We start from the raw sequence: 23,546 nt of genomic DNA on the forward strand, positions 1-23,546 counted from the left end.
AAGAAGATTCCACCTAAACATTAGGAAGAACTTCCTGACAGTAAGAGCTGTTTGACAGTGGAATTTGCTGCCAAGGAGTGTGGTGGAGTCTCCTCCTTTGGAGGTCTTTAAGCAGAGGCTTGACAACCATATGTCAGGAGTGCTCTGATGGTGTTTCCTGCTTGGCAGGGGGTTGGACTCGATGGCCCTTGTGGTCTCTTCCAACTCTATGATTCTATGATTCTAAGATCAGGCAGGTTTCTTGCCAGATCGCCAGATGAAGAATATAAGAATTATATAAGAAATATAATTGACATCATAGAATATCTGGATGTCAGGAATGAGAAACAAGCTGCTTTAATGTTTATAGATGTAGAAAAGGCCTTTGATAATATTTCATGGAATTTTATGAAGAAAATGATAGTGTCAGGAATGTGGCTCACCCAAGGGCAAGGGAAGAGTCAGACTCAGAAACTGAACTAAGTGATAGAGACCGATTCTGCAGATGAGAGTTGGCTAACAGAGCTGAGAAGGGGCAGTTTGACCCCTCCCTTCCCGAAGAAGACACTGTTATCTCTCAAGAAGCAGGAGAGTTAGGAGGCAGCCAGTGTTGCTAGGCAACCAGCATATAAGCAGAGGACTGAGAGTGTGTAGAGGGGGAGGGGGAGGGGGGAGGCCAGCCTCTCAGCCCCCTTTCTAGGAGACTGGATAAGGTCAGTGGACAACGGAAGGAGAAGAGGGGAAGGGCAGGAATTTGGCGTCCCTTCCTGCTGTGAAAGGGGAGGAGATTCAGACTGACGGGCTCTCGTCAATGCGAGCAGGCGAGAAGCCGTGCTCTGGATGTGTTTTTTGTAAATAAACGTAACATAAAACTGCTGGAGAGTCATTAATTCTTATGGGGGGCTTGCCTGCCTGCCTGAGATCATTACAGATAGAAAAGATGAGCTTTAGAGAGGCATTTAGCAGAGTTATTGAGGCAATTTATTCAGACCAAAACACTATGCTGATTGTGAATAATGGGATTACAGAAAAATGTAAAATAATGAAGAGGACAAGGCAAGGGTGTCCCTTGTCACCATTATTATTTATATAATTTTTTTTTAAAAAATAATATTATTTTTCACAATCAGACATTATCTTCACATACCATAATGAACAAATACAATAAAAATAGAAAATAGAAAATAAAACATTTTCATATCATATTAAATTCCATATTTTGGCATTCTTCCGATCCCTTGACTTCCCTCCACTCCCTCCCCCATTTCTTTTGTGTTTTCTTATGTTGTACATGTCTATAATTTTCTTATCTTTAAATATTTCCAATTCCAAACATTGTTCTTACAAGTGATATTACAAGTGTTTCTTAAAACCCTGCTGTTGTGTAAACTTCTTTACAATGCTTTTGTAAATATGCAATAAACATTATCCATTTTTTAATATATATTTGTTGTCCTCTTGATTTCTTAGTCTTCCGGTTAATTTAGCCATTTCAGCGCTATTGTTTATATTAGTCCTAGAAACCCTGGAGAGAAAAATAAGAGCAGATGAACAATTAAAGGAATAATGGTAGGAAATAGAGTATATAAATTAAAAGCTTTTGCAGATGACCTTGTGATTATGGTAGAAGACCCTAAGAATAGTTTACCGAAAGTGTTGGAGAGGATCCAGGAGTTTCGACAGGTAGCAGGCTTTAAATTAAATAAAAATAAAACTAAGATCTTGGTTAAAAAAAAATGACAGAACAATATAAAAAGGACTTACAACAAGCTACAGACTTATTTATATATAAAAAGTTAATACTTAAGTGTTTGGCTAACAGCTAAGAATATTAATTTATTTAAAACAATTATATAAATACTTGGAAAGAAACAAAGAGAAATTTAGAAATTTGGGCTAGGATGAATTTATCTTTTGGGGGAAGAATATCAGTGATAAAAATGAAAAAATGAATGTACTTCCAAGAATGCTATTTTTATTTTTATTTACTGGTGATAGGCAGTGCAGGACACTTCAAAGAATGGCAAAAAGATATTTCTAGATTTATCTGGCAGGGGAAGAAACCAAAGATAAAATATAAACTGCTAACAGATGGCAAGGAGAGAGGAGGCTTCGCCCTGCCAAATTTAAAATTATATTATGAGGTGTCCTGCATTTGTTGGATCTGGGAATGGATAATATTGAAAAATGCAGATATTTTAGATTTAGAAGGAAATGATAATAGATTTGGATGGCATGCATATTTACAGTATGAAAAAGGAAAGATACATAAAGGTTTTCAGAATCATCTAATAAGAAAATCATTATTTATGGTTTGGGAAAAATATAAACATTTATTAGAACAAAAAACACCTTGATGACTCTCCCCCCCCCCCCCCGTAGAAGCAATATCCTGAAAAAATCAAATATGAGAATTACTTGGCCAACATATAGAGAACTGTTAACTGAAATAGAACAGCAGGTGAAACTAAAAGATTATGAAGAAATAAGGGATATATTAATGGACTCGTTACAGTTTCACCAACTAAACAATATTTTCAAAATAGATAAAAAGAAATGTTTTAGTCATGAGCCATCAAGATTTCAAAACGATTTGTTAGAAAATAATGTTAAATTACTGTTGGAAATGTACAGTTTGCTATTACAATGGCATACAAAAGAGGAAAAGGTCAAGTGATAATGATACACTGGGCAAGAGATTTGGGACATAATATTCAGATGACAGATTGGGAATGGTTATGGAAAACAGAACTGAAATTCATGGCCTGTAATAAAGAGAATTACCTGTATATGAAAATGATGTACCAGTGGTATTTGACTCCTACTAAGTTGGCAAAAATGTATGTTGTTTAGTCGTTTAGTCGTGTCTGACTCTTCGTGACCCCATGGACCAGAGCACGCCAGGCCCTCCTGTCTTCCACTGCCTCCCGCAGTTTGGTCAAACATGTTGGTCGCTTCAAGAACACTGTCCCACCATCTTGTCCTCTGTCGTCCCCTTCTCCTTGTGCCCTCCATCTTTCCCAACATCAGGGTCTTTTCTAGGGAGTCTTCTCTTCTCATGAGGTGGCCAACATCTTGGAGCCTCAGCTTCAGTCTCTGTCCTTCCAGTGAGCACTCAGGGCTGATTTCCTGAAGAATGGAGAGGTTTGATCCTCTTGCAATCCATGGGACTCTCAAGAGTCTCCTGCAGCACCATCATTCAAAAGCATCAATTCTTTGGCGATCAGCCTTCTTTATGGTCCATAAAGAACCTGGTCCACCTGGAGCAGGAACCGGCAAGCCACTCCAATATCCCTGCCAAGAAAACTCTGAGCTTCTCAAACATCAAGGTAGACAGTATGTGCCAGTGCATTTACGGTTTTGTTATTTAAATAAGAACAGAAGAGGAGCCTGCTGGATGAGACCACCGGCACAGTGGCAGGATTCAAGCACAAGAACTCTCTCCCAGCAGCATGGCTGCCTCTGGCTGTGCAGGCAGAGCATGGTCCTCGTGGCTGCCAGCCACCGATAGCCCTCTCCGTCATGGGTTCGTCCAGTCCTCTTGGAAAGCCACTAAAACAGAAACACAACTCTATGACTTTTAGAAGACATCGGAAGGCAGCCCCATATGGGGAGCTTTTTGATGCTTGATTTTTATTGTCTTTTTATATTTTGCTGGAAGCCACCCAGAGTGGCTGGGGCGACTCAGTCAGATGGGCTGCAGGTAAATAATAAATGATCCTCTTTTGAAGCCATCCAGGTGGATGGTCATCCCTGCCTCCCCTGGGAGGGAGTTCCATAGTTTAACTCTGCCCTGCATGAAGAAGGACTTTCTTTTATCTGTCCTGAATCTCCCAGCCTTTTAGTTCTGGTGTTGGGGGGGTGGCTGCTGATCAGAATTGGGACCACGTCACACAGGATGCAGATTTCAGCCCTTTCCTGCCATCTTGCAAACTTAGTGAAGACCCCCCCCCCCTTCTGGAGCACTTTTGCCGTTTCCCCCTCTCCAGAAAGTGAGATACAAAGCAAACACAAGTTTCCAAGTTTGGGGTGTCATGAATCTCATGTTACTGCTTTTGTGTGGTCTTTGTTTTTTGCCTAGAAAAATGTTTGAGGACACATTTGCCGCCACAACTCCTGCTCTGTGTGTGGTGAACTGAGTTCAATGACAGGTTTGTGTAAGTTTTCAGAAGGCAAAAATTCAGTGACAAACAAAGCTGTAGCTGTGTTGCTGTTTCACTGCTCCTGTACATTTCAGCGAGACTTACAAGGAAGAACTTCCTGGTGGACTGTGCCCTATCTTAGAGAGCCAGAAAATTCTATCTAATGAAAATATATGCTGTGTGGTATTGTGCACTGTGCTGAACATCCTGCTGCGATATCCTGTTCTTTCATCTTAGGCATCTGTTGAATCATGATGGCTCTTCTTAATCACAGGAAATACAATGTAAGTTATTTCTCATATGTCTATGGTGCAGTCTGCTATAATGCAAGTGTTACAAAAAGTTGTGAGTTGGTGTGGGTGTGTAAATTGTGGTAAATTACAAGCTAGACTGTGCAGCAAAGCGCTGGCCTGGTTCTCAGCATTATTGCTTTGATCCAGTTGGGAGCTTACAAGGCTTCTACAAGCAGATCCAAAGATGGTAGGGAGGAAAGGAGCATAGGTAGCAACTGCACACTAGCTCAGACTGTTCACCCATCTAGGGCAGTCCTGCCTACTCTAATTGGCAGCAGTTCTCCAGGGTTTCACACCATGGATGCCTCCAGTCCAACCTGCAGGTGCAGGCAACTGAACCTGGAACCTGCTGCATGCAATGCAGTTGCTTTATAACAGAACTATGACCTCCCCACAAGGCAATGAATGATGACACGTTTCACAACAACTCTTGGCTCCCCTCCTCATGGACCCTCTCTCTGCCTGCACAAACTCCCTCTCAGGCTCTCACTCTCCTCCTCCCACTGGACCCACCCTCTTCCCACATGGAGGAGGAGGAGGAAGAGGAAGAGGGAAATGAGCATGAATATGTTTGAAGTCCTAACAGAACAGGGGACACTTTTCTCTCCCCAAAAAGGGATCATGGGATCATGTTCTTCTAGGGACGTGTGGCAACCCTACTACAGTCCCAGCTTGGGCTGCTGTGAGGCCAAGGCTAATGACTCCAGCCCAAAATTCCACATGCTTTGGCCCTTACAGGGAGCAATCTCATGGACAAGCCTTTTCATCCATCTTGATGCTGAAAGCACTTCTGCAGACACAGAGGAATATGTACTGTGCTGTTTGCAGACATGGGGAAGCACTTTCCCATACAGCCAGTCTGTTGGTGCATGCGCAAGGAGTCCCGAGTTCAAGTTGGCTGTCTGACCGGCTAAAGCCCTGTATGCACTTGGGAGGCTTTCTATCTTCTTCATTGCAGATACATGTATAGCACCGAGATTCCATGCTCATCAGTTCCATCTCAGTACATGCTAGGCAATCCCTGCTTTAAAAAGCAACTGTGTGAACTGTGTTTCTACATTAGGCCATGCACATGCAAAAAAGGTGTCATTCTGTAGTGTGTGGGGTGGGTGAGTGCAGCTGGTAAACCCGCGTTTAGAACCAAGAACCAGTGCTTCAAGATCCTGCATATACAGCTGAACATATTACTAGCTCCAATCACCTTTTAGAAATAGAGAGGATTAATCTAAATACTCTCAGGGCAAGCCATTTTCACTCACATGCACCTGTTCAAGCATCTCCTCCACTTGCGACTGGGAAGGTCTCCAAGAAGACACCAAGCATTCACAGGCTACTATTTTTGGAGCTATGAGGGGAAGTTTCCATGGTGTCACAGGGCAGCCATGATTCAGTCCACAGAACTGGAAAGAGTCTTGAAGCAAAACCATATGAGTTCTTACTGCGTTGCTCTGTGTTTGCTTGTTTGTTTTTGTCCAAAAGCAGCCTTGGCAAGCTACCATTGGGCAGTAATCACTCACTACAGTGATTGCCTTGATGATAAAGTGTGGCAGAAGCTCAAAATGTGCTGAAATAATCTTACCGCATTGTTATGAGAATAAAGATTTTTGCACTTTTTGTGGGTTTTTAACTTGTACCAGTTTGGCTTTCCCACTTCCCTTTGTGACTTGGTGCAGCGCCTGCACAACAGCATTGTCATAATTGTCTTAAACCAGAACAAGGTAGCACAGCTGCAGATCTCAACTGCACCAATAGGCTTAAGGCAGAGTCCATTAAGCAAATGGTATGGAGTAAATGGAGGGGTGTCAGGATAAAAGCCAGGAGAAGAACTTCTCAAAGTGAGCTGCCAAAAATGGTTAAAGCAAGAAGAGCTTTGAGGAGGGAGGAGAAAGGAGAAAAGGATATATGAGAATAGGGAGGAGATAATTCATTCTGAACTGAAGAAGTCTATGGATGACCCAGAAAGAAGGAAATAAATTGTGCTAATTGTACGGAGGCAGGGAAGTGGAAAAGGTGGATGAAACTTTATAACCCCAGAGGGAGCTTAAAAGACATTTGTGGTTACAGCTGAGTTGGGGAAGGGTCATTGCTCAGTGGCAGAGCCTCTGCTCAGCCTCAGGCCTCAGCATCTCCAGCTCTGAAATCCTGGACAGATTACCAGGACCAACGGTCTGCCTCACAGTCTAAGGCAGGCTGCTATGTTTGTTTCCTAGAATCATAGAATTGTAGAGTTGGAAGGCATCACGAGGGTCATCTAGTCAAGCCCCTTGCAAAGCAGGGATCTTTTCACCCAGTGGGGCTGAAGCCCAGGACCCTGAGTTGAGGAGTCTCATGCTCTGCCAGCTGAGCTGCCCACAGGAAGAGGGACTTTGGTTTGTTTGTTTCATAAAATGTATATACGGCTTGGCTGTAAAAAAAACCCCAAACCCTCAAAGCGGTTTACAAAAAAGATAAAACAAGAAAATCAAGAACAAATTCAGAACCCTGCTTTAAAACATACAAAAGTTAAAAACCTAAAACAAATTATAATTACCTCAGCTTTCTAAGCATCTGGGTTGGCTGGCAACTGTCTGTCTCGGGAGACAATAGAAGGGTGTACCTTTGGGGGTGACGTCAAACCGCTGGAGAGTTACAGCTCCAGCTGTGGCTGTAGAGACACCTGGGCAGCCTTGGCAAAACAAGAATGTTTTTAGTAGGCACCCCAAAGCGTACAGTGAAAGCACTTGCTTGATCTCAATAGGCAGGGAGTTCCAAAGTGTGGCAGCTGCCACACTAAATGATCCAGTTCTTACAAATGTGGAACAGGGATTATGGGGCCTGTTTAGTAGAGCCAATTCTGCCAGTTGAAGCAGAAGTTGGATCATTGGGGGGGGGGGGGGTGGCAGGGAATCTTGTAGGTAAACCGGCCCAAGTTGTTAAGGGCTTTATATACTAATAGTAACACCTTGAACTGAGCCTGGTAGCAGATCAGCAACCAGGGCCGGTCTCTGAGCACAGGCGCTGTATCCTGAAAGGGCCTCACTCCCGTCAGCAATCGCGCTGCAGCATCCTGCACCACCAGCAGCCTCTGGATCACGCTTGAGGGAAGCCCCACACAGTGTATTGCAGTAATCCAGTCCTGAAGTAACCAATTCATGAACTATGGGATGAAGAATGACTCAGAGAGAAAGAGTGAACCTGCCACAATTGGTGCTTCAGAATAATATTCTGTCTCAAATGGGGCAGAGTTATTGAAGGCTTACTCGGATTGGCTTTAAACATGGAAAACTCTCATCATTTTGGAATGTTATTTTGAACTGTAATTTCCTGCCCTTTTTGTAAGCAATGAACTCTGGTCTCTTCTGTGCAAAACTGCAGAATCCTGATAGGACAAATGTTGACTTGCCTTTAGAGGAGGCATTCTGATGAATATGCAGAAGGGAAGGCAAAGAAACAACCATTCCTCTATCTGCTAAGCTAAGCTTGTAAACATTTGGCTGGGCAACTGCAATAACTCTCTCTCTCTGTGGGGGGGGGGGGCATACATAATGGCACTGCATATCTATCTTAGAGAAATCACAGGCTAGTGCAACTCCGCAGTCATTCCTCTAAGATTTACTCAAAGGAAGACCAGCCTGACTCCGGACATCTCACCATCTCTAGGGTTCTCTTCTGGGAGAGAATCCAGGAAAGAGGGTGGAGTGGGATGAGCTGTAGGAAGCCACCCAGTGCTGAAGAAGAACTTGACAGTGCTATTTGAGGTCAGGCTGGGAGAAGCTGCATTTGAATCCGGGTTTGAGAGAATGCTCTCAAGTCAGATGGAATGATCTGGCCATCTCACTTTTCCCCATTTCTCATTTTTTCAGTCCTAAATTGAATTCTCTACATTTTGTAGCCATTTATTTTTTAAAAAATCCTTTTGAAACTTCTTCAGCACTTTGGTGCAAATCTCTCCTAATGTTTACCTAATAAACCAGCAGCAGAGTGTGAGTTCCCATGCCCAGGTCTGGCGTGTGTGTATGCAGAGAGTGCAGGGCGAAGGAGCCTGTTGTGGCTCCCATCCCTTGCCACCCACACCGCTGCCTTCTGGGTTTAGAATTACACACCCAACTGCTTTTTGAACTGCAGGAGAAACATACATCCCATAGGCATAAAGACGAGACTTCAGTCATTTAATGCGCCCCTAGAGCTACATCTCTTCCTTTTCTGTTAACCACAAATAGGAAAGCAAACAACCAACCTGTAGAGTCATATACAGACAGGGTCAAACTCTTGTTTTTTCTTAATTACAGCCATGGAGGTCCCTGACTGCTATTGCAGCACCAATGGGAACCTTTTTTTACTAAGTTTCTTAGCTGTGGGGTAGGATGTTGGGGATGGGGTCATGGAAGGGGCAAACCTTTCCTTCACATCTGCAACAGAAAACCCACTGCAGAAACACACACAAAAAGGCTGACTTGTTGAAATAAAGAGACAAGAAAATGCACTAAAAAGTGTGTTGCTTGGTGAAATGTTGGGCCCAGCAAACAAATCAGAATTAATTCTCAATAAACAGCAGACATCATAGTACCTCTTCACAAACTTTGTGCAAGCAGATCAGGATGAATGCTCAATAAACAGGTTGCCTGGAAGTGGCCAATGACAACATTATATAGCATCAAAACCAATTTTGAATTTATAGCGCAAGGTGGGGTTGGGTGGGGAGATTGGAGTGCAGTGAGGTTTGAAGCCAAGAACAATGTTCTGCATTCAAGCATTTATCTTGGCAATAAGCTTTTCATTCTTACAGACATCAGATGAGCTTTGTATATTGTAAACCATCTCTAATGTTTATTCAAGGAAATGGGGCTTTGGGGCATTTCAATTGCAGGAAGGCTGAGAAACAGAGCCTCTGAAATCACTCGGGTCTCCTTCAACTATATTGTTTAAAGTAAGTTTGGGGCCTAATGTCTGGGCTTGTCCATTATTATGCTACTAGAAGGGTTCTCCAAGGAATCCCTTGAAGTGTTTCCCAAGTACATTCAGCTAAGGGAAAAGGGCAAATGCAGAAGCAGCTATAAATCCCATTGTTCCAAGGCTAATTTCCTGTGACAGGGTCTTGGTGAGCTGTGGGGTGGGGCTTTACTCAGGGACAGCATTCAGGAAAAGGGGTTCCGTGTCCCCACTCATATTTCAAGCCAAATCATGGAATCATAGAATTGTAGAGTTGGAAAGTACCTCAGTGGTCATCTAGTCCAACCCCCGCAGTGCAGGAATCCCAACCAGATCATACTTGACAGAAGGCCACCCAACCTCTGCTTAAAATGCTCCAAGGAAGGAGAGTCCACCACCTCCCAAGGGAGATCTTCCTGTCAGACAGATCTTCCTGATGTTTAGTCCTTGTAACTTGAATCCGTTGGTTTGAGTCCTACCCTCTGGCTCTGGAGCAGGAAAAAACAAGCTTGCCCCATCATCTATGTGACTGCCCTTTAGGTATTTGAAGATGGCTATCATATCTCCTCTTTACCAGGCTAAATATATCTAATTCCCTCAACCATTCCCCATAAGGCTTGGTTTCCAGACCCCTGGTCATCTTGGTTGCCCTCCTCCACACACATTCCAGCTTGTCCATATCCTTCTTAAATTGTGATGCCCAGAACTGGACACAGGACTCCAGGTATGGTTTGACCAAGGCAGTACAGAGTGGTACTATCACTTCCCATGATCTGGACACTAAACTTTTGTTGATGAGCCTAGAATTGCATTAACGTTTTTGCTGCTGCATCACACTGTTGACTCATGTTAAGCTTCTGGTCTGCTAAGACCCCTAGATCCTTTTCTTGTGTGCTACAGGGAAGCCAGGTGTTAGGGGCTGGACTGGATCGAAAGAGTAGGGCATGCAATTGCAGGAAGATCAGATCCTAACAGAAGAGGAGGGGGAATATTCACCTTCCCTGAGTCCAGCGTCTCCAGAAGCAAGGAGGCAGGCAGACACAGAGGCTGCACAATTGAGAGAGGCGCTCCCCAGCTTTGAGATAGTAACTAAGCAATCAGAAGGGAGGGAGCAGCTGGGTGATACATCAATCAAGAGTGGGGGGGAACTCCCTCCCCCCGAACTCAGAAGTATGAGCATGTCAGAGAACAAAGGAAATGCAGCGGGGGAGGGGCATCCCACTGGCGCACTTCTTGCTGCGGAAGTAGAGGGGAGGAGTCAGAATGAGCAACTGCTGTGCTTGCAGAAAGCTGGGTCTGCGTCCGCAATATGATACTGTAATAGAAAGATTATAAATCTACCAAATGCTCCTTAATTCTTATCAGAGAGTTACCAGAAGGGAGAGGGGAACTCCCGTACTTGACACCAGGTGTCCCCCACCTTATATTTGTGCAGCTGGTTCTTCCTGCCTAAGTGTATAACCTAACATTTCCCCCTCTTGAAATTCATTTTGTTAGTTTGGGCCCAGTTCTCCAGTCTGCTAAGGTCATCTTGAATCCTGATTCTGCCTTCTGTGGCATTAGCTACCCTTCTCAGTTTGGTGTCATCTGCAAATTTGATCAGCCTCCCCTCAATTCCTTCATCCAAGTCATTTATAAAGATGATGAAGAACAATGGGCCCAGGACAGAACCCTGTGGCACCTCACTTGACACTTTCTTCCAGGATGATGAGGAACCATTAATGAGCACCCTTTGGGTCAGTCAACTGGCTACAAATCCACCTAACAGTTACCTCATCTAGCCCACATTTTACCAGCGTCTCCACAAGAATACCATGGAGGCCTTTGTTGGAAGCTTTACAGAAATCAAGTTAAGACCACAGCATTCCCAGATACCAAGAAATGAGATTTGCCTGGCATGTCTTGTTTTTGAGAAACCCCTGCTGGGTCTTAGTAATCACAGCATCCTTTCCTAAGTCCTCACAGACCAACTGTTCTAGGACCTTTCTTGGTACCAATGCAAAGCTCACCTGTCAAGAGCACCTATATCTCTTTCCAGATCACTTTTCCTCTTACATACTGAGCAAATATCATTATCAATCATTCAATGAACCTATTTATTAGGAACGTGTGAAAGGCACAAATCCTGTTGCTTTAAAAATGGCAAGTTTGCATATCCAGTGTCAACAACCCTCTTTAGCTGTCATGACATATTAAAATAATAATAATCTCAACAAGTACTTTTAAAGTACGGCTCATTTGCAATCTAATACTGTGTAAAGGATTTTGTACTAATTATCCTGAAACCTTTTCTAGAAACCCCAATGTGACAGAGGTGAAAAGTTATCTGGCTTCCATTGGTTGAGCTGTTCTGATCCCACAGGTTCTGGAAGTAATAACCACCTAGAAAACCCTCTACCAGAGAACTGTTGGGTGATGGACAGGGAAGGAGAAAGCTTTGCAGCAATCACTGTCACAAAGTAAATATGATAATGCTTTTGTACTTCTATTTGGTCATATTCACTGTGAGACTTCTGCCATCTGCACTTAGAAATCTCCCTGCCTGATTAATTACCACTATCTCCTGAGTAAACTAAGAAACCAATCAAGCTCTATTGTGCAGGAGAGGATATGTCTAGGGTTCTTTCCACCTCACTATTCCAGAGTGAGACCAGGGCCCTGAAAGGAATGCCAGCTATGCCAAACATAAAGCCACCAAGAGCTACTCCGGGAGAGGGGAGGCAGTAAGGCCCCTCGGCTGGCCTGGTTGGGACCAACTGCTCTTCTCTGGTGCCATCATGTGGCCATTGAAGGCCACCTCCCCATCTCTATGCAAATTTTGAAGAAAAGTGGCATAGAGTTGACAGGGACCCCAAGGGTTAGGGTTGCCATATTTCAAAAAGTAAAGACCAGGACACCCCAAATGTTGTTGAGGTTTTTTTTAAAAAAAACAAACACCAAAAAGTCACCTGATTTTTCAATTGACTTGCATAAGATCCAGGACAAAGCACTACTTTTTAGAAATTCCTCGTAGACGTCAATTCCGGCATTGACATCCCAGGAATGTCCAGGAAATGGCACCCCAATCTCAGCCAGATCATATATGGCAGGTGGCCACCCAACCTCAAATAAAGGAGAGTCCACAACCTCCTGAGAGAGGCTGTTTCACTTTTGAAAGTTATCTCTGCTGTTTTGGCCATAATCTTCTTTCTTGCATCCTGAAGCCATTGGTTTGGGTCCTAGCCTCCAGAACAGGAGAAAACAAGCTTGCGCCATCTTCCATGTGACAGCCCTTTAGATATTTGAAGTTGGCTCTCATATCTCCTCTCAGTCTCCTCTGTTCCAAGTTAAACAAACCTGGTTCCCTCAACCGTTCCTTGTAAGGTTTGGTTTCCAGACCCTTCATCATATTGGTTGCCCTCCTCTGCACATGTTCTAGATCCTTCTGTGCCAAAACCAGACCTAAACCCCAATTGAAATGGATCTAGAAAATCAGTTTCCTCCAAGAGCACCTGGATCTGTTCCATAACCTCAAGAACCTTGCCCAAGTAGGGGAGATTAGCAACTGGCCAGTAGTTATTTAAATTTTCTGAGTCCAGGGAGCGTTTCTTAAGGAGTGTTTTTACCACTGCCTCCTTCAAGCAGGCAGAAACCATCCAGTCTCGTAGGGAGGCATTGATCACCCAGCCAGCTGCCCCCTCCCTGCTAGCTTTTCTCATGAGGGGCAAGGGTCCAGAGCGCAAGTGGTTGTCCTGACTGATCCAAGGACCTTGTTCACATCCTCCAGCCTTACCAACTGAAACTCATCCAACACAACATCCAGTAGGACCAGAACCACCACAAAGCAGTGCCATGTATCCCCAACTCAGCCAGCTATTCCAGAAAGATACAATTTTTGATGGTATCAAAAGCCACTGAGAAGTTGAGAATTAACGAGGACATATTCCTCCTGTATCTCTCTTGGCCAAGGTCATCATACAGGGCAAACAAAGCAGTCCAACACCACAGGACCAGACTGTGCTCTGCACACCCCTTGAGATTCATCTGCTGTAACAGTGGAAGCAAGCTCTCGATGGAGGCAAGTGGTTTTATCCTCAGAATGTTTTGCAAACAATCACATGGAGCTGCTGTCGGTTCTGCCACTTCCTTTAGGCCAGGCGGTAACAGGTCCTGCACCACCCAGAAAGCTCTGCTGGCCGACACAATGAGGATGCAATGGAGGCGGGAAAGTAGTTTTTCTTTGCATCCTTCACTGCCACTAGGTAGGCTCGATGATGTACAAAGCAATATGTGTGTGTCTTCTTAGGTTTGAAGTCTCTGGGAACTGTGGAAGCCTTTTTGGCTAAAGGGTGAAGTGTAACTGCCTTAAATAAATTAAACGACTTGGATGATGGACTCAAGGGCATCCTGATCAAATTTGCAGATGACACCAAACTGGGAGGGGTGGCTAACACCCCAGAGGACAGAATCACACTTCAAAACGACCTTGACAGATTAGAGAACTGGGCAAAAACAAACAAGATGAATTTTAACAGGGAGAAATGTAAAGTATTGCACTTGGGCAAAAAAAATGAGAGGCACAAATATGGGTGACACCTGGCTTGAGAGCAGTACATGTGAAAAGGATCTAGGAGTCTTGGTTGACCACCAACTTGACATGAGCCAACAGTGTGACGCAGCAGCTAAAAAAGCCAATGCAATTCTGGGCTGCATCAATAGTATAGCATCTAGATCAAGGGAAGTAATAGTGCCACTGTATTCTGCTCTGGTCAGACCTCACCTGGAGTACTGTGTCCAGTTCTGGGCACCACAGTTCAAGACGGACACTGACAAACTGGAACGTGTCCAGAGGAGGGCAACCAAAATGGTCAAAGGCCTGGAAACGATGCCTTATGAGGAACGGCTAAGGGAGCTAGGCATGTTTAGCCTGGAGAAGAGGAGGTTAAGGGGTGATATGATAGCCATGTTCAAATATATAAAAGGATGTCACATAGAGGAGGGAGAAAGGTTGTTTTCTGCTGCTCCAGAGAAGCGTACACGGAGCAATGGATCCAAACTACAAGAAAGAAGATTCCACCTAAACATTAGGAAGAACTTCCTGACAGTAAGAGCTGTTTGACAGTGGAATTTGCTGCCCAGGAGTGTGGTGGAGTCTCCTACTTTGGAGGTCTTTAAGCAGAGGCTTGACAACCATATGTCAGGAGTGCTCTGATGGAGTTTCCTGCTTGGCAGGGGGTTGGACTCGATGGCCCTTGTGGTCTCTTCCAACTCTATGATTCTATGAAATATGCATTGTGTTCAGCGACACTTACTTCCAGGTGTGCTTTTAGTCTGCAACCTTATTGGAAAGGACCCACAAAATCCACATTTCCCCCAATTGTTTTCTCCCATGGCAGCTCATATCCAAATGAGATTGTATTCAAATATCACATGGCATTCACCTGACCCCCTGCACCCCCCAACTGGCTCTTTGGGGGTAAAGACAACCTCTCTTAACAGTGCACAGGGGAAGGGAATATTTCTATCTGGAAAGCTGCAATGTTTGCACAGATGAAATATGTTTTCAGACCCAGATTTTCTGTCCACACCCATGAAATGCTATTTCCTGCTATGCCCACCATGGTGCTGATCTCCTTTTCAGATTTCCAGAGGACAGAAAATCAAAGGCATCACAATCCAGTCAGGTGGTCTTGAATAGTGCTGATCGACTGGTGGTGAGAGTAGGGCCTGAACAGATGCTCAGAAAATATGACAAAAGCTATGATTTGTGGTTTTTTTCACTGTTAGTAATCACATGAGCCAGTACTGAATAATGGTACTTTATTCTTAGCAATGAATATACATGGGACACAAATCTTTTAAAAACCTCAGTTTCTGACAAGGTATGTTTTTATTTTTCATACTAATCCAGGATGAAAACATTGATTACAAACCTAATGATAAATCACAAAGAGAAAGTTTAGAAAATACATTTTAAAGGAAAACTACATGATTTGCTTGAATCCTGTAAGTATATGTCAGAATTTCAGAGTTAGTAACATTTGCTTGAGAAGACATCTGGATTATTGCTCTTCTTGAATCTGGAGAAGACCACCAGAACAGCTATGATGAAGCAAACAGGCGTTTAGGTGCAATTGTTTCTCTTCAGGCTGATGTGGTTTGTCCAAGGAACAGAATACACCTGAAAGTTGCAAGTCACATGCTACAAGCAGGGAGTGAGAGAGAGAAAACCCATTAATATGACTAATATGAACTGCATCCATAGTAAATCAGAACATTACTAATTAAAAGTTAATCTTAATGTTATAAGCATCCTAGTGATAGTTCCCTCCCCAACCCCCAATAAACATCCTTATGTTGGACATGGCCCAGCTAAAGTGAAGCGCTTCTGTTTGTGTGCTGAGCAGTAAATTTTTACTGGGTTTAATGAGACTAACTTCCAAGTAAGGGTGTGCAGAATTGCACCTGTAGTCCCTTAAAGGGAATTAAATGCTAACTTGGTCTGTGTTGTGCTCCTTGTTTTATAGCAGCCTATGAAGACATGGCGTAGATTGCATGGGCACAAAACACTGGAAAATATTGCTGCACAATCTTTACTGTAATAAAGGGAGATTTCATAGGGGATTTTTCCAGTGCATTGCATCCTGTGTCAGCACAGAAGTTATACATGTGCCATCTTTAGTCCCGCTGTGAAACATGAATTCATGTCTCTGTTTAGCAGAGGGACATGCACGTTTCTGTGTTTTCAATCATTAGGGATACAACAAATCCCCTGTTGTGCACCAAGAGAGACCCCTCCCCACCCCAAACACCAACAACATTCATTGAGCTCTTTCCATTTATCTTCATACATGCAGGTCCCCAACAGGACAGATCTGCTACTGACAGCAATGCCACTTGCACACTCATTTATCCACAGTTCTACAACGAGTTTTGAGACAATATGTGTTGTAATAAGAGTCTGCTTCACTCTCAACTTGTTATGCAGTACACAAGCATAGTAAATGTACAGTAAATGTACATAGTAAATCACAGTGAATGCAAACATGTGAGCATAAACTGACCCTTTTGGCTGTGGGGTAAAGCACAGGTGGACAATACAAACAATAAAAATGCTCAGCGTTACAACAAGCAAGGTAAGTGAAGAGAAGGCCTGCGCTTCTTGAGGGATAATCACAGGACCCAAATGGACAGAGCCACTCTCATGGTCTCCTCATCAAAAGGGAAAACCTCATGCCATGTTGCCATAAGTTTGAATGGCTATCATTTTCTTCTAGAGGGAAGAGTCAATGGGAAGCACAGAATGGTGCCTGGGGGGGGGGGTCAGATACAATTTGTCTCTCTTCAGCTGTCCCCCAGACCATGTAGCCCAATGACTCGCCCCACGTCACTTAATGGGCCCTTGTCTCTATAGGCTCAGCCCCTTATTGGCACCCCCGGTTTCTTGGGCATTCTGGAATGGAGATAAATTATAGCCAGATGACCCCCTGAGGTTTCCCACCAAAGAGCACCTGACTCTTTCCCACAACCTTGATCCCAAGTACATTTTCCCAGTCAGAAGAAATGCCAGTCATTCCTCCATCTGAGGAAAAGTAGAAAGGCTCCTGTGGCGGCCCTGGGAATGAAGCCTGCAGCTGCATCGCCCCATCCTAAGCTCCCTTGCTTGTCATGCCAGACTGTGACAGAAGACTGAAACCTGCCTTTCAGGGAGACTTCCGTTCAGCTCATGGAGATCCCGTTGCTCTACCCCAATGGGAGAATACAATCTCAGATACAGTCCTGACATTAATGGGGCCAAAGCACTGAACTTCAGCTGAATCAGGCTACATATACTTGTACTAGGTTTGGTACCATTTTAAGCTTTACTACATGAAAAATGTTAAAATGTGCAATACTACGCAATTATGGGACAGCCCAAAGCTGCTGACTGTTATTAGAAGAAACATACCGTAAGTGTATTTACTTGGAAGGAAATCCACCGTGAAATCATGGAGGAGATAAGAATAGCTAACTGGAATAAGACAAGTGCTTCTTTTCACATTTTTTTTTGGGGGGGGGAGAACTTGTATAACGAAGTTTAGATAGTTGCACAAACAGGCATTGCTGATGCTGCAAAACTACTGAAAAGGGAACTTGAACTAGTTAAGGACAGAAGGCTTTTTGTGCTGTGCTCAGCTAGAAGTCTTCCAAGTCACCAAGCAACTGTTTTGAGTTCTTTGACTAGGCAACAGCACCCCCAAACAGAAAACACAAGGGCTTCTTTGTGTGTTGAACAGAGGCTGCTGGAAAACCCAGGCGTTTTACTCTTTTTGGCTCCTGAGTCATTTGTTGGTGGTTGCTAAAGATTTTCTGTTTTTTGCTTTTCTTTGTAATCAGCCAATTTTGGCAATTCTTTGTGCTCTAGTTGCTATAATGAATGGATGCAAGATGTTTCTTGTGGTGTGAGGACACAAGAAAACCATTCCTCTACTCCACAGACCCCCCCGCCCTGCACCAAACCAGAGAAAGAAGGCTGCACTTCAGTCCTCATATTTAGGGGAATCCTCGGCACATTTATGGAGGAAGTAAGTTAATGGGTTGCGCAGAGGTTCACATGTGCAGAGTGAATAGGCACAGGACTGGGCTACAAGGATCAGGCTCTGAAGTGGTGGAGAAGAGAAACCCACATTCAAATCTTTACTTAGCCAAGAAGGTTTATGGGAAGCCTTAGGCAACTCCTTAACTCTCAAGGCCAAACTAAGTGTGTCTTTGCATCCATTGTGCAGATGTTTCAAACTGGAGTGAGGCTAATCATTAATGAGATTAGAGCCTTTCTCCCCCATCCATCTGCCATCCTGATAAAATGCTTTCCAAAGCCAATATTTGCTTTGTAGAAAAATACCTCCATTGCTGCTTCAGAAGAATATTCTTAGTATCTGTCTGCTCTGATGGCATTATCAACCCCACCCCCACTTACATTGTTTTTTAAAAAGCAGCACACAAAATGCAAAGACACATTTAAGATCATGTCTCAACTGGCCCTCACAGGGCTACTGGGGATAAAACAGGCTAATCCCTTTATCAGCCCCACAGATATTTTTTGGAGCTATTGCACAGCTCCAGTTCATTATAAGGTAGCTTCAGCAAGAGAATTTCCTGGTACATTATTCATGCCCATAACATCTAAGGAAAACATTATCAGAACTGATCCTCAAAACAACATAATCCAGAGTGGAACTAGGAGAAAAAAGGCAAAGTTTTACATGTTTACTGAGTTTTACAGGGTAAAGGTAGACCCTGTAAAAGCAGTCAAGCAGACTGTTTAGAGAGAAAATGTATTTTCCCCAAAAAACTAGGTTCCTCAGGTTTAGTTCCCACCACAAGGATATCCCCAAGCACTGCCTTTCTTTGCTTCTTCTTTTTGAGCAACCATTCACTTCCAAGTTCAAAATAGTGCTGCACAAGTACCTTCATAATGAGGGACATTTTTACTGCCAATTATTATATTTAGCACTGTTAAGCAATGTCCTTGTTTCTGCTACATACCTTTGCCAGCTCTGGTGCTTCATGGAATGCACAGTTCTCAACATCGGCTACTGACTTCGGACAAGTTGTTCGCCCAACTTTAACATCAAAAAAATAAAGGACTCCAGAGACAATCTGTAAGATGTGGGAAATGGCTCCTTTACTAGAGAGAATATTCAATATATTGCACGAGACCCGATGCCTTTTCTAATCACAAAAGACAGACTGGGATTCATCTGTGAACAAGGCTGCCCCCCCTGGAAAACAGTGAGAGGGACACAGGAGCCGCCTGTGCTTAGCCTTCCCTTTTAGAGAGGAGCTATAAATCTGCCTGCATCATAGACATTTGGGTTATTTCTTTATGTCAAAGAGCTGACAACTGGCATTACTATAACATCAAGGAACAAGAAGAGAGCCAGTGTTGACATCAGAAGGTCCAAATCCAGGCCTTAATGGAGCTGCATGGCTTCAGCCCCACCCCTGCTTTGCAAGGGGAAAAGACAGACGATTATAGTGACCCCCACCCCTACACACAGACCATATCCAACAGGGGCACCAATAGCAGACCCTTAACCTTAAGGCGACACATCTCCATGATAGGAGGGCAGAGCATGCTGAATGCATCCCTTAACGTTAATAGGCTTTGGTTATCGCAAGTCACTGTCACAAGATGTGGGGACACCTATTGGCATAGATGGCTTTAAGAAAAACAGGACAAATTTTTGGAGGGATTGGTCTGCATTAAGACTACCCGGGAGAAAATTCTACTACATAAAAAGTCAAGCTTCTTAAGAGATTTGGAGTGCATTTGGGGATTAATTTAATGTCTTTTTAATGCCCTACACGAGGATGGGAGAACTGAGCCAACTCAATAGTTCAATCAGTAGGTTTCTTGTTGATTCTGGAGTTCACATGATTCTGCACATTTTATGCTGAAAGTAGCAAGAAAAGCCAGGTTCTGGTGTGCTGTCTGCAAGGAATGGCACCCCTTGAATCTGAGGGAAATTGCAGTCAAACATAACTATGCATGGGTTCTAGTTAGTGCATGAAGGAGTTAAGACGGCAGGGTTAAGATTCATAGACTCAGCTAGGTCATACTCTCTTACCTCCATGAGTAAGTGACGCTTTTTCTTCTACCTTCTCTCTCTCCCTCCAAGACACGTAACCCACCAGGGAGGATGTGGCTAAGGTTGCTCCCAAGCTTGGAGCATGTGTTTGGAACTATATTCTGATTTTCCTACCCAAGAGTATTCTGCCTATGTTCTCCTTGCAGCTGCATGGAACAATGAAGGTATCAGACCTTTGAAGACTGACCTTGTAAGTAAAGCATTTTAAACTTGCTTAGCTTTATGTGGTCTGTTCCTTGCAACAGGAGTAGAAAGAGGGGAGAATTGTAAAAGGGATAAGAAGGGTCTAACAACCTATATTCTAGCCCTGCATTTTGAATCTAGGCACCCAACCGATTATTTTGTTGTTCACCCACACATGTGGGTCCACAGGGATTCAAATTTTTAATTCCCCCACAGAATCATGCCAGCCTAGGTAGCTATACTGCATGTTTGCATAGCTGACTTGAACCCTAGAAAATCAGGATACCACCACTTGTTTCAAGATGCAAACAAATTAGAGAAAGCTACTTCCTTAAATTTCAGGAAATGTTTGCATCTTTTAGTTAAAAAGAGAAGAGGAAGTCAAGCTTGGGGGAAGAGAAACTGCTGGCTGAGCCCTAAAGATTATAGCACTGACCAGCCAGACACGAATAGCAATAGGAAATGTAAAGAGGCCTGGCTCTGCAGGATACGGACGCTCAGGCCAACATTTTCCTTTTATTTTGACAGTGCTGTCATTTGTCATGGCAACCAACTAGCTGTCAATCAAACTGCATCAAAGGACACAGCTGTGCAGAAGTGGCAGAACTTGCACTGAATGCCAGTTGATGGGAATTGCCAGTGAGGAGATGCTCTTTCCCCCTGGCCCTGCTGGGGGGCTTCTCTGTGGGGCAGCTGGTCGGCCACTGTGAGAACAGGATGCTGGACTAGATGGGCCCTGGGCCTGATCCTGCAGCAGGCTCTTCTTAGGTTCTTAACTCAGTACAGCTCTGGTTAACAGAATGCATCTGGACACGCGTTACACGTCTGCTACCAGTGTAAAGATGGAAGAAAGACCAATTCATGTGACCTTTTGCAGCCCCAATTTGCTGAAATTTTCAAGGGCACTTGGACAGCCCAGATTCCTGCTGAATTACACCCAAAAACTGTAAGCAGCATATCTGAATTAAGCAATATTGGAGGAAAGGAATCAGGGAAGCGCTCTTTGTCCTGTGGGATAAATATCAGTCTCACATAACCAAATGCTTAGTTCTAGTGAGTGCATGAAGGGATTCAGACCGAGAGTAGGCAGTCCTGCCAAACATAACTAGGTCAAGCCCCCTCACCTTGGGAGGAAGGATTACCAAAGCCTTTATTTATTATCCTTCAGCATATGAATCCAACCCAAAAAGACATCAGGGCTGAAACCAAGTTAAACTGCCTGCTTTTTTTCTGCTGCATGGAAAAGCACATAAAACTGAACTTTGAAGAGTTTGAAAAGAAAACATTTTTTATTTACTAAATGTGTGGCCTTTTTCTATGCCAAAGGGGAAGTAAGGGGAGGTCTATCCGCCAATATTTCCATGCTTTATTTTGCTTCGTGTTTTTTTTATTTTAAAAGTCTGCTGGGACTCGCTCAGCCAGAATATAGTTGCCTCCAAACCTGGATCTAGGCAACTAGGAAATTTGACCTTTATTCTTTTAAATCAATTACACACAAACATTAAAAACCAACATGTCCTAGTTAGGTCAAGGCTGTTCCAGTCAACAACAAGCAGTCATATTCTTGGCTGCTGGCTATGTAAGCAGAAGAGACTGACCTCCCCCCTGGAATCCTGCGGGGGGGGGGAGTCAAGCTGGAGTGACCCCCAGCGCCTGGAACAAGCCAGCTGCTCTGCTTGGCTCCCGGGTCAGGCTGCCAACTGCTCGCCTGGCTCCTGCGCTTGTGCCTTTAAGGGCAGCCTGGAGCGCACAGGTTTAGTCCCATGTAAACACTCAGAATATTTATGTGCAGCGAGCTGCGGCTAAAAACACAGGAGCGAAAGGAGGGGAGAGAAGAGCCCTGCCGCCGCCGCCTGCTTGCGTCTCAGCTCGACCTCTTAAGGGGCAGGCAGCTTCCCAGGCGGCGGCGGCGATTCTTCCTGGGGGCTCCTAGTCCCAGGAAAACAGGAAACTCTCCTCCCTGGCAAAGAAACCAAAGCCTTGCCTGGAGAGCGGGGACCCGTCCTTCGCCGCCCGACCAGGGAAGAGCAGAAAAGACAGTCGGGTTCCCATCTGCCGCCCAGGCTGCCAAGTCCCGCGCCGGAGAAAGCAGCTCCGCGCAACGGGCCGAAGGAAGAGGCTTCTTGGGGGAGTCTCCCGCCCCCGCTCCCCGGGGTCATCTAGTCCGACCCGCCCGCCCGCCCGCCCGGCACACTCACTTGCTTCCTGACGCGGACCACCTCGGCCACGCGGCTGGCGTACTTGTCGTTGCTGGCCCGGTTGTACTCGTTCATGGCGAACTGCAGCGCCCGCCGCGCGCCCTCCTCCTCCGCCGACGCGTCCTGCACGCCCCCCAGCAGGGGCGGCCGCTGCTGGCCCCCCGTGCCCGGCGCGGCGCAGAGCAGGAGGGCGCTGCACGCCACCAGCCACCGCCACGAAGCCATCGCTCGCTCGCTCGCTGCTCTCCTCCGCACGTCCGAAGCTGGGCGACGCCGCTGCGCAGGAACTGGCGGCTCGGGCGCGCGCGGCGCTTTTCCTCGTCCCGCCGCCCCGCCCCGCCCGCTCCGCCCCTCGAGCGGAAAGCCAAGCCGACTCCCCCCCCCCCCCGGCGGCCTGGCTTCGGGCTTGTTTTGGTTCCCCGTCTCCCGCTTCGGGCAGCCTCGTGCCCGGCGGGTGGAAAGTTACCTGGCAGACCTGGCAAGCCTTCCCGCAGCCCTCACAGGTTGCCCGGCGGCGTGGTTTTGTTACACAGCTGCCCTTGCGCTTCCTTTGTTTGCAGCGTTTCTTCCCTGCCTTTGCTAAGGCTCCCCATTTGTTGGCAACCAAGAGTCCAGGAGCCTCTTCAAGGCCTGGGGAGGAATTCAGCCTTCATTCCCCCAGGAGGCCGTGAGGGCCACCAAACTAATGGTTGTCGCGCCTCTGTCTGGAGAGGCAATGGAGTGCGCCTGCTGGGTGAAGTCTACCCGCTGCCTTAGCAGCCCCAAAGGGACCTCCCTGGGGAAGCAGCCTGGGCGGGGCCGCCCAGAGGACAAGGCCCCCTCCTGATCTCACCGATGGGTCCAAAGGAAAGCAGAGCCAGACCTTTGACACCAGCCTGGCTGCAGGAGTTGCCGGAAGGAGGTGTGCAACGTTTTAGGGACTCCGCTCCGGATTGTGTGGGATTTACTCCTCAGCCTTTTATTCTCCCAAAGATATCCCACAAGGCAGCAGAGGTTCAGGATCAGGTTTCCTTCACCTACATGGGCTGATGAGCCCCTCAGCTCCCTCCGCAGCACAGGCCGAAACAACCTTCTTGACCACTGGACCCACTACTCCAGGGCCAGTCCAATAAAATTTCCTGCCTGAGGCTCAGAACAAGATGCCATCCCTATTTCACATGTACAGTAGTTAAATCTCGCTTCAGCACTGGTAGCAGCATACAGCACTCTCCGCCACAGCTTAGGGCAATATGG

General features: G+C 45.3%; 1 protein-coding gene across 1 annotated transcript; it reads right to left on the reverse strand.

The window, feature by feature from the left end:
- Nucleotides 1-15,104: 15,104 nt before the first annotated feature.
- Nucleotides 15,105-23,019, reverse strand: CST3 (cystatin C). The gene is made up of 3 exons (XM_083519790.1): nucleotides 22,314-23,019; nucleotides 18,827-18,940; nucleotides 15,105-15,503 (listed from the first exon to the last, which is right to left on the reverse strand). The coding sequence occupies exons 1-3, from the start codon at nucleotides 22,536-22,538 to the stop codon at nucleotides 15,426-15,428; spliced, it is 417 nt and encodes a 138-aa protein (XP_083375916.1). The 5' UTR covers nucleotides 22,539-23,019; the 3' UTR covers nucleotides 15,105-15,425.
- Between the last annotated feature and the right edge of the window lie 527 nt (nucleotides 23,020-23,546).

Source organism: Podarcis liolepis (assembly GCF_965112155.1).
Source record: "Podarcis liolepis genome assembly, chromosome: 8".
Classification (NCBI taxonomy): Eukaryota; Metazoa; Chordata; class Lepidosauria; order Squamata; family Lacertidae; genus Podarcis; species Podarcis liolepis.

What these genes read in the sequence shown, in the direction of transcription:
- CST3 (XM_083519790.1), bottom strand. Translation starts at nt 22,538, where the DNA reads ATGGCTTCGTGGCGGTGGCTGGTGGCGTGCAGCGCCCTCCTGCTCTGC. An exon ending in TGGTCCGCGTCAGGAAGCAA is followed by an intron (nt 18,941 to 22,313) that starts GTGAGTGTGCCG and finishes CACATCTTACAG; the next exon opens with ATTGTCTCTGGAGTCCTTTA. An exon ending in AAGCACCAGAGCTGGCAAAG is followed by an intron (nt 15,504 to 18,826) that starts GTATGTAGCAGA and finishes CCCTGCTTGTAG; the next exon opens with CATGTGACTTGCAACTTTCA.